The sequence below is a fragment of the Carassius carassius genome, chromosome 27, assembly GCF_963082965.1.
Source record: "Carassius carassius chromosome 27, fCarCar2.1, whole genome shotgun sequence".
NCBI classification, from domain to species: Eukaryota; Metazoa; Chordata; class Actinopteri; order Cypriniformes; family Cyprinidae; genus Carassius; species Carassius carassius.
Window position 1 is genome coordinate 7,037,158 of NC_081781.1, and position 11,591 is coordinate 7,048,748.

At 34.4% G+C, this 11,591-nt stretch overlaps 1 protein-coding gene across 1 annotated transcript; it reads left to right on the forward strand.

The window, feature by feature from the left end:
* The first annotated feature begins 486 nt into the window (after positions 1-486).
* Positions 487-9,221, forward strand: slc30a2 (solute carrier family 30 member 2). The gene is made up of 8 exons (XM_059513484.1): positions 487-802; positions 3,882-4,090; positions 5,608-5,754; positions 5,926-6,079; positions 6,462-6,681; positions 7,479-7,584; positions 7,825-7,959; positions 8,544-9,221. Exons 1-8 carry the CDS (start codon positions 723-725, stop codon positions 8,687-8,689), a joined length of 1,197 nt encoding a protein of 398 aa, XP_059369467.1. The 5' UTR covers positions 487-722; the 3' UTR covers positions 8,690-9,221.
* Positions 9,222-11,591: the final 2,370 nt, after the last annotated feature.

An 11,591-nucleotide genomic window follows, 5' to 3' on the forward strand; every position in this document is an offset into this window, starting at 1 on the left:
CTCGTTTCTGTGCCGCCGAAATCGCTCATCGCTCTGATTGGTTTTAGGTCTATCCAATTGCGCCCAGAGGCATTTGAACGAGGTCCGTCGGTGACGCCCCTTTAGAAACGAGACGTCTAATAGGCTTTGCCAGACCCTAACTCAGTTTCAACTGAAAAGGGTCTGGTTTTAACCAGGCTAGGCAGACTCATTCATTCCCATCAGACGCAGACCTCATTCACGTAAAGCATGCGCTGCCGCCTTTTACCAGTCCTACTAGAGTGAAGGATTATGTCGTAATTATTAATTACGTTATGTCCTGGTGACGTTGCTTGGTAGCTCTCCAATGGCGAACTACTGTCATTTGAATATTACATTGATAATGATGACGCTGCTTTCATAAGCCTACCTTTAACTCATGAATATTAATAACCACGCCTTCGCCATAGTAAGATTCGTAAATGAGTTGAACGGACTGCTGAATCTTCTGCACCAGATCCATCCGATCTTCCCCACAGCCAAGTTTGCCGACTCCGCATAGAGCATCGGAATTACTGACTACAAGCTTGCTTTCTCTTTTCCGTGGATCTGATGCAATGAGTGCTTTCAATCATTTCTTGAATCCTTTGAAAATGGCTTGGGAGAATTATTATTTTGCCGTCTAATTAAAAAAGCATATTTTAATATTCGGTAGGGTTTTTATTAATTCGTTTTTTCACTGGTCACTGAAGCTCCACAGGACCATGGATCCACCACCGTCTTCAGAGAAATCGCATCTCATCAACGAAAGAAATGCCAAAATATACTCCTTAAAACTTAACAGGTAAAATTATATTAATCTATTTAACTTATTTATCTAATAATAATAATAATAATTTGGAAGATATTGGTGTGATTCGAAAATGCATGGTCTGGAAATTGGTGCACAATTAATGATCAGAATTATAAAATTGATCTGTATGTTGTGTAGCATTGTATGAAGAATCAAAAATTTAATAATAATAATAATAATAATAATAATAATAAAATGGCATTTTAAAATAGTTAAGTCTTAATGAGAATAACTAAATCTTTCCAAAATCCTCTTAACATTACAGACTCTGAGTCTGACATTTCCACATTGTGACACTAATTGAAAAGCCATATGCGCCAGTTACCTGATGAAAGACATCCATGTTTATTCTGAAAACAGACGTATATTAAAACGTGTATTTGTTAAGCAACCAGTGCGTGAGATGCTTAATTAAAAATAATAATAAACCAATGTTTGAGTTCATTTTGGACAGTACCTTTTTTTAGCAATAGCCTCAGGGATGTTTAGTGACCAGAAGAATGAACGTAGTCTACATAGCATGGCTTCCATGGGCTAAGCTTTCCACTGTGTTTCCAAAAGTGATAAAAATCAGATTAAAAAAAACATAATTATCATACTCTTCATAGACCCCTCTCTTCCTGTGCACGCCCTACTAAAATGGTCCTAAAGCAAACAGATGACAGAACAGTTTCAGCACCATGGACAGATTCACTTCGGTTGATTATTAAAAAAGACCAACGTGAACTCAGATATGATACTTATATCTACTCAGATACATAACATATAGCCAACATGTTTAAGAAAATATTTATGAATATGTTATTTAAATATAATGCTATAAAAATATAAGCAGCTTCCTGGTGGTAATACATTTTTGTATTATTTTTGTCAGACGAAGAAATATTTTACTCAGAATTTTGGCTAATTATTAGATATAAATAGTAGGCTAGATAAATTCGAGTATTAAAAGAAACTTCGTCAGCATTTATCGCGAATAAAATAGCTTTTCCATTTTTGTGGAATTTAGGATTATGTCGAGGAACAGTTCGATTAAAATGCATAAATATAGAATATTTCATCGCACAGTTTTATTCTGAACATATGTAAACCTGTGCGGTAAAATGAGTAAACGACAGGCGATAGTTATCGCAGTGTTACCTCTAACAAGTCAATTTCAAGTTGTGTGCATTGAATTGCAATGAACAGGCTGCTGTTTCCATCAGTTGGATCGTGGTCTTGAGTAAGAAATGGCGAGAGCTCATGAAAATTCAGGATGAATTTAGATGGATGTGGCAGAGGCGTTTACTAAAGCTGCTGAAACAAATAAAGGATCACTTATCTATTAAGCTCGGTGACATATTACAAAAAGGTATTTTCAAAAATAGTATAGGCTACTGATGATACATCAACAGGTCACCTGAACAAATTTCGAAGGACATGGAACAAGGACACCTAAGAAGTAGGTGCTATGCAGAATTAGATGTTGTTACACAGGAAGTGGGCATTGTGTTTTAGAGCTGTTTTCTCAAATTAAAAAAACGTTTTGCCTTAAAGAGCGAAGAGAAAAGCTCGCTATTTTTTACTATAATTATTGCTATTATTAGGCTATGTTGTTTTTTCATCAACCAACAAATCCTGTTATATCAATTACAGAACATCACAGCACAACACTTTTCAGTCTTGATCCAGTGACATGCCTAATATTAAAGTGTTCAGATGCAGGACCCCGATGTAATGCCACAATATCGACAGCATGTTTCATCTGAACACCTTCTGCCAAACTTTAAAAATCTCCATATGCACCGTACTAAAGAGCATTAAACCTTCATGCCAGCGGTGGTTGCCAGAAATTCAATGTAAAAATAACAATAATAATAACAATTTATATATATATGTGTGTGTGTGTGTAAAATACGGTGACGTTTCAAGCATTAGGGGCCATTGGTGCCAGCTGTATTTACCTATAAGATGTTACTAATACGCTACACAAAAATATTGCTAACTATTGATTGTCATCCACCATTAAAATAATAAAATAAAAAACACAAATTTACAGTTAGTAGCCTAATAGGCTAATTGACTCCTCCAGGAATTAATCTTGGGTATATTGACAAATTAAACCCAAAACACTAAACAGGCTACACATAAAATAAACATAAAATGTCATAAAATAAGGAATAATATAGCCTATTAGATTACAAAATTAGATGAAACGTAACTTAATGTATCGGCTAATCAATATGATTATAGGAACCCTAAAACATGGTGCCTTACCTTTTTTATATTCTTTTTCTAAATTGGGAACAGATTTTTTTTTTTTTTATGATTAGTGTTTCCATTCACATTTCTCACCCAAATAAATCTCTGCACATTTTCTAATTTCAGCACAATTACATTAGACCTACTGTTATATTTTAATAATACTCAACGCTGCAAATTAATTCTGATTATGAAGTCTAGAGTAAAGGCTCAATTTCATAGTGTCAGGAAATCAGAAAAAATAGGCTGTAGTATTGTTGGTCTATGTCTACACAAAAGAAAAGACCTCGTCCAGTATATCATGTCTGTGTTCCGGTGGGGTGATTAAACAGACGCCGTGTTCCACTCGACTGCCTCCCTTCAGCAGCAGCGCTCGTGAGCGCGTGATGCGGTACTCTGGTTATCTCATGCGCGCCGAGATTGCGCTTTCCGCCCCATTAGCTCCATCATAGCGTCTCTCTCATCAACACACAAGACAGAAGGGCCAAAACCGACCATGTCAGCAGATTTAATCTCAGACTGAAATGGGTCCTCATGGCATGGGCTCTGTATTTACACACAATATTTTCCTCTACGAAGCACCTGTACATACGATTTTAATATATTATTATATTATTTATAAAATATAATATATATATATATATATATATATATACACACACACACACATATATATTAGGATCATAGGAATGCTGGAGTCTATCAGGTGATTTACATGATATGATTTTTTTGTCTATAAGATAAGGTAGAACCAAAAACAGGTATTATAGTAACTGTGTGATGGTTGATTTATAATGGTGTCACTCCACATTATGTGTTGTTTTTACAGTGAATTATCAGGTTCCAAAGAAAGTTGTCCAAACTTGCCTTTGGGAAATGGCGATATGGCTGGTGCTATCGAGCTTAAGAGGCCTGTCGGAACTCATTGTCATGCAAAAAAAGCAGCCTTCGTTGAAAGCCATGAGAAACTCATTGCAAAGAAGAAGCTTTACATCGCCTCCATAGTCTGTCTGTTTTTCATGATTGGAGAAGTTATAGGTGAGAATACTGTGCCTTTTTGGAAAACTTATATAAAAAGTATAGAGTTGACTAATATGATGAAGCCAGAATTTTGGAAGAATTAGCATAAATCTAACATTATTTTTCATAAATCTAATAGACCACATTAAAATCACATTAAAGTTAAGGCAATGTTTTACCACTGAGTTGTTCACAAAAAAACGTAAAGTTGCTGAAAATGTACATACCCTCAGGCCTTCCAAGATGTAGATGACTTAGTTTGTTCATCGGAACAGATTTGGATACATTTCTAGCATTATGGTACTTGCTCACCAATGGATCCTCTGCAGTGAATGGGTGCCGTCATAAGGAGTACAAACAGCTGATAAAAACATCACAATAATCCACATGTAATCTACACAACTCCATAAACAAATCCATCAATAAGATCCTCTATAACATTTCTTTTTCCAGTGAAAAATCTACTAGTCTGAATTAAGGAAAGAAATATGCACAGATCAAGTACTGATTACAAGTAAAAACAGTTCAAATCATTCCAAATTTTAGAGGACAACAGAGGATGGACTTCTTCACATGAGGAAACATTATTATTATGGATTATGGACTTGTTTTCCCCAGAAGCAATGTTTTAAAACACAAAACACAACACAAACACAAACATGCAGCTTCTTATTTCAAAAGACATTCATTGAGGGACTGGAGTCATGTGGATTAATGTGATGATTTTATCAGCTGTTTTTATCAGTGAAGGCACCCATTCACTGCAGCGGATCTATTGTTGAGTAAGTGACGCTACATTTCTTCAGATTTCTTCTGTATATACAAAACATCCGTGCAAGTAATTTATTTTGCTTTGTCTTTGAATGCCAAAGTTGTTCTTCTCACAATAAATGCCCTGGTTGCATTTCAAAATCAAGTAAATGATGGATTAAGTAATTTGTTATTGTAGCACAAAATCACTTGAAAAAATGCTGGAGCAAAAAACAGTCCATGACTCATATTAAATGCGATAAGCAGGCTTTTTTGTGTTTTGTTCAGCCTATACAGCACTTTTTCTTTTAAGTCAGCATTCACAATCCAAGTACACTTTAAAATAATTATGAGTCATTCTCTTTAGTTAGCTTTCTCCAAAGTCGTTTGTGCCTCAGTTCAGTAATGTCTTGAGAGTATAATAAAATAAAGACATTTCATAATGAATAACATTTACAGTGAATGCTCAGTGGTGGATAATAAAAGCAAATCTCTATCTATAGATAAAAATCTTAAAAATACAGATTCTTTGGCATTAATGGCTCCATGAAGACCCTTTCACATCCATGGAGGCTTCCCCTTGCACAAATAACTCTTTACACGAGGCTTACATTTTTTAAATGTTCTTCACACCAGGAGAAAAATGGTTCTTTTAAGAACTGTTCACTTAAAGGTTTCTTTGGGAAAACAAAAATGGTTCTTCTATGTCATCTCTGTGAAATCTTTATTTTTAAGAGTGTATCTCTCTAAGTCATTTATATTTCTCTGCTGTTCTTGTGATGCAGGTGGTTATCTAGCACACAGCTTGGCCATTATGACCGATGCAGCCCACCTTCTGACAGATTTTGGCAGTATGATGGTCAGTGTTTTCTCCTTGTGGATCTCCTCAAGGCCACCAACCAAGATAATGACCTTCGGCTGGCACAGATCAGGTTAGTCCATCCCTGAGTGTCCATCTCAATTCTATCAAATAAATGTTACATTCAGGTTGACAATGTTAAATCTAAATCATGCACAATTAAATAAATTTAAGTCAGATTTGAAGACTTTCCTACACCCAGCTGTAATGCTAAATCATATTTGTCTCAAATGACATTTCACAGAGATTCTGGGAGCCCTTATTTCTGTGATGTCCATCTGGATCGTGACTGGGGTGCTGGTGTATCTTGCCATTGAGAGGATAGTAAAAAATGATTATGAAATCGAAGGCCATGTGATGCTCATCACCTCAGGTTGTGCAGTCGTGGTCAACATCATGTGAGTAGACAGACACTGCTATCATAAGAAGTTAGTTGCAATGGTTAGTTTTGGTATAGTTTGTTGGCTTGACAAAATATAACACTGCTGCTGCTTATCCTGAGAACAGTATATTTTGCTAGAAACAGGCTAGCAATGTGCTAAAACGTTTCCTATTGAACAAAAAACTTTCAAACCTCAAGTCATATTTCAGGCTTTGTCAAAATATGTCATTAAACTTTATGTAGTTTTTTAAATATAGAATCTCTATTAGAAATAAAGTTCAAATTCAGATATTTAATTAGCAATTGTGGAATGTACAGAAATTTGAAAAAATGAATCTATAAAAATAGAATTTTGTTAAATTGATATGCTTTTGTGTGCATTATTGTTTATATTCCAGAATGGCCTACATTCTGCACCATTCCACGACCTTCCACAGTCACGGTTCAGGCTACCACAAGATTGATGAGAATGGGATGAGTCCTGTGGGGCATGGCCACTCCCACAGCCTCCTGGGTAATCATGGGAACACCAGTGTCAGAGCAGCATTTATTCATGTTTTGGGGGATCTCTTACAGAGCTTTGGAGTGATGGTCGCCGCCATCATTATCTACTTCAGGGTAAATGAACACTAACAAAAAGAATTAACCTAAAAATGTGTTTTACTTCTTTCAAGCCTTTAAAGTCCAATATAAAACTGCATTCAGTCCAATTAACGTCCATGTGCCAATTAATCAGAATAATTTGTGTAAATAAAGGATATGCAAGTTGTTTCCTTTGAGCAATTGTTACCCTTTAGAACAGAGTTCAATGATGAATCATGCACAGTAATAGTCATTTCTAAAAGCAAAAAGTATAAAATATTTTGTCTTATTTAATGGCTTGAGCATGTTCAATGAAAAAGAAAATAAAACTATTTATTTACAGTTATGTTCAAAAGTCAGTAAGAGTTTTTTGAAAGACAAATATTTGTAATCGGCAGAAGGCATTAAAGACATTAAATATCTTAAAGTTAAGACATCTATAATAAAAAAAAATAAGTTTTCTATTTAAACTATATTGAAATGCTGAATGCTGTTGTTTTGATCTTTATAATTTGATAAAGAATGTATCATAGTCTCTACTAAATAATTAAGCAGCACAACTGTTTTTATCATTGATAAAAATAAGAAATTGAGCACCAAATCAGGAAATAAGATTGATGTGATAAGTCATGTGACAGTGTTTGTCAATATTACCCTTCTACTGTATTTTGACCAAATAACTTGAATTTTCACAACTCTTGAAAGCACTTGAGTGGAGAATGTTTCTTTTTTGACATTTGAAGTCTAATTCTATCTGACACTTTGCGCAGAACATCTGATTTTGTTCTTTAATGCATCAGTACCCCCTATTCTCTCTCCACCTTCTAACGCAGCCAGAATACAAAGTAGCCGATCCCATTTGCACTTTCCTCTTCTCCGTGTTCGTCCTGAGCACCACAATTACCATCCTGAGAGATGTCTTCCGCATTCTCATGGAGGGTAAATTTTCTCATTTCAGAATTTAACTACAGTTACCATATTCTCAATCACTTAAAATATTCATGCAGTGTCAGTATATTTTCTGTTGCATAATACATGTGGTTTTCTGCATTTAAAGGTGAAGTGCAAACAAATTTCCCAAACATTATATAAAAATAAAATAAAATGACAAACATCACCCTTAAATTTAGACAGGTTTGCCTCTATCCTTGTACACTTTAGTGTCATGTCTGTGTTCAGGGGCCCCCAAAAGTATAGAGTTTAATTCAGTGAAGGAGGTTCTGCTGTCTCTGAAAGCAGTGAAGGCCATGCATAGCCTACATCTATGGGCTCTCACCATTGGCCAGAGTCTGCTGTCTGTTCACATAGCTATTGGTAAGTTTATTAAATAACACCTGCTTCACAGCATGCTTATACAGTTATTCTTTAACATTTGTCTTGTTAAAAGCAATATCAAAGGTGTCCTTTTTGTGCCTCATTTGTGTCCCCACTGATATAACTTACTGATAAATTACAGGACATGTTATTTAGTACATAATTGTTTATATATTATATAAGTGTGAAATTAAATATTTAAAATATTTGTATTATTTTATATGCTACAAATTATATTATATTATATATATATTATATTTTTACTGTCTTATATTTATAATAGTTAAGAAGTTTTTTGACCCTGTGGATCAAATTTAATTTAATATTTTATTTATTTACTATTATTATATGATTACAATATATTGGCCTCAGAATTTTGTGATGCAAATGCAAAATGTAATTCCTGAATTCCTAATTTCCTAGACATTTAAAATTTATCACAATTTCTGTTCATAAATTGCACGTGATAATGGCCCTAAATCCTTTTCCATTTCATGTTTTTATTCCTTCTTTTAACTTTAAATTGCATCCTCTATTTATGTTAAACTAACCTAAATATGCATGTGTCCCTCCCCCTATTTTAGAAGAGAACGCTGACCCTCATAGTGTTTTAAAGGAAGCCACTGAACTTCTTCATACCAAATTTGGCTTTTACAATACAACCATTCAAGTGGAGCCTTATTGTGAAGACATGATCCACTGCGCCCAGTGCCAGGACCCTATGGACTAAGTTCTCCAGGCGCATCGGTGAGAGGAGGCTGCCTTTATAATATGTACACATATTAAGCTTCATTAAGGGTCCAAACCAGAAATGGAAACACTGTGCAAATGTCTCATCTACGTATTACGAATATGTACATGCCACATGCATTTTTATCGATTAACAAGAAAAAAATAAAAGGAAAAAACAAGAAGAGATTTCACACTGTGCCATCTTAACAGTCTTAACATCTTCAGCATAAAAAAATGCATTGGTTTATGGGAGGAATAGCTTTAAAATGAAGTATTGATGTTAAGTTTTACATACTGTATGCAAAGATAAACTGAATTGAGCGGCAGTACATGAGGCCTGGAGGCATCTCCATGATCCTTTTTATTGTGACTTCGCAAGGTTTTGCTTGGCCGGCTGGCATCGTACATACAGCAGAAGTGTACTGTAATAGCCTGTCTGCAGTCTTGGGAAGGTAAAGGATGGGTCTTGACATGACTTCCTTAAAACAATTAAAATAGGATTTATTATGCCCCAGCCAGCCTTGCGCCTGCTCCCTTTTGTAGGGGGTTAAAAAGAAATTGTGCTCAAGTGTAATTATGGATTTTGTTGGCGATCTCTCACTAATGTCTTGTCCCATGGTACAAAACTATTTGCAAAAGCAAGCTGGTGATTAACTCCGTTCTTCCTCACTGGCTGTGAAAGTGCTTTGAAAGAACAGTGGAGACAAATTGGTTGATGCAACTAAGAGTGATATTAAAGGTGAAGTGTGTAACTATCCTTGTTTCATGTAGAAGAAGATATAAAACATTTGTAGGATATCTCAACAAATTAATTGGTGGTGAAGCAAAATTTTCAGCAGCCATTAATCCAGTCTGCAAAGAATAAATTGCATTTAAAAATCTTAATAATTTGCATAATTAAAATAGAAAAGTTTTTTTTTTTTTTACTGTATTCATGTCCACTGTATCAACATTTCTCTGAATCAATATTTGATCAGACTGTCAAAAGTGAAATAAAATGCAATTTTATACCATATTTAGATGACAAGTGGACACCGCTTGCTGATTTATACATGCAGTGTAGTATAACATCCTAACGAATACATTTCTGGATGTATAGAATATTTTGATGTACTACAATTACAAAGTGTGCAGTATAGAACAGAGCACTGCTTTCCAGCATTAATGCAATTAAACTGATCTTCAACTATCACTTTTATAATTCTTGCCTCATTTGAACAAACGGATGAAAATAAAGATGCTTTTACACACCAATTGATTAAAACTGTATACAGTGCATCCATGGTAAAATTAAATATTCCATTCTAAGCATAGCCAAGTTTGAACTGAAAAGGAGTAGAAGAAAAAAAGAAAAACTTGCTTGGAATCAATCAATAATTTTGCAGTCTTAGATGGCGCTAGTAGTGGCACAGAAATTACACACTTCTCCTTGCTGTGATGCTGTTGTGGGTCACTCTAGTTTCTAAAAGTCAAGCATGCTTTACACCCTCCACACCCTCATGTCTTCAGGCTCTGTCTGATCTCAGTGCCGCCACAATGACTCTATGACATTCCAGCAAGTGGTTCAACACGTATCTCATGTCTCTGTAGTTCAACACTGAGGTCATGGCAGAAACATACAATAATGAAGCACATGATTTCTCAATGTCTTTTAAAAAACATTTTCCATTTAAACCACGGTTTTCTTTTAATTCTTATTTTGGTAACAACTTTCACTAATGCTCATTTACATTATATATGAAGATTTTATATAAATAGAACACTGAATATGATTTTAGACTAATAAAAGATGATTATTGTGTTTTAAAGCTTGTGTGTACTGATAAAATGTAGCCATTGTGATCTGTTGTGGCGTTGTGAAAGAGTTTTAAGGGTTTGCTTTGCATGGTTGCTTTTTTATTTTATTTTTGTGACTGCAGTTTAAATGGCCAGTCAACATAAATTATCAACCTAGGGACCTCGCAATCTCACTGAAATTCATTAAATTCTATATTTTGTCTATTTGTTTTGATAAAACGAATATATATTTAAAATGTGAATATCACAGTCATTTATAAAACATGAGAGAGCAAACAAAATGTTAATATGAAACATTTTTTGTCCTATTAGTCATTGCTACGGATTTAGTTATCTCACATTAAGTTAGCGAAATTTCATTGTCAACTGTCAATAGAGATGAAGCACCACTCAAAAATGTCTTTTAAACAGAGTCGTTTTCTGTTGACCAACAAGTGAATTTGCACGAATCGGAAAAACTTGAAAACAAGCAAAATTTGTGTGACCTATATTCATATATTCGCGCATAATTTCGTTGAGCAACGGTAATAGTGACCTCACCTTTATGAGTAATTTTTTTCAACCATCTTCTCAAGTGTCTTATATCATTAGATCTATCTGGTCATTTGATCAAACAGCACTTAATATTTTAGAGAGACAACCAAAAAAAAATTAAATCCTAAAATCTATTGCGAATAGTCTACTCACCGCTTTCGCAGTTTTTCCACTTCCTGCATGATGTCATAAGGGATTGGCTTTCTGTGAAAGGCTCTAATTAAAGAGAAAACCTATAAATTGATTATTAAAATAAAATAGTACACACCTAAAATATTTCCTTATAAATAGACCTTTTTCCATATGAATAGAATAATACAATAAAACTAATATGATGCACATCTTAAAGTGTGAGAATGTTTTATTTTATTTGATTAAATTACATGTAGCCTACTGAAAATGTACTGCATAACAGGAATAACCTGCATGTGTTCATATGCTTCTGATTTTAAGTGTTTTTAATGAAAATGTTGTTCCAGGACCAACAAAAGATTTTGATCTTTTGGTCTTTCTACTTGTATTTTTTAACATAAGGTTGAATAGTTTATGCAACCTTACATCTCTGGGAA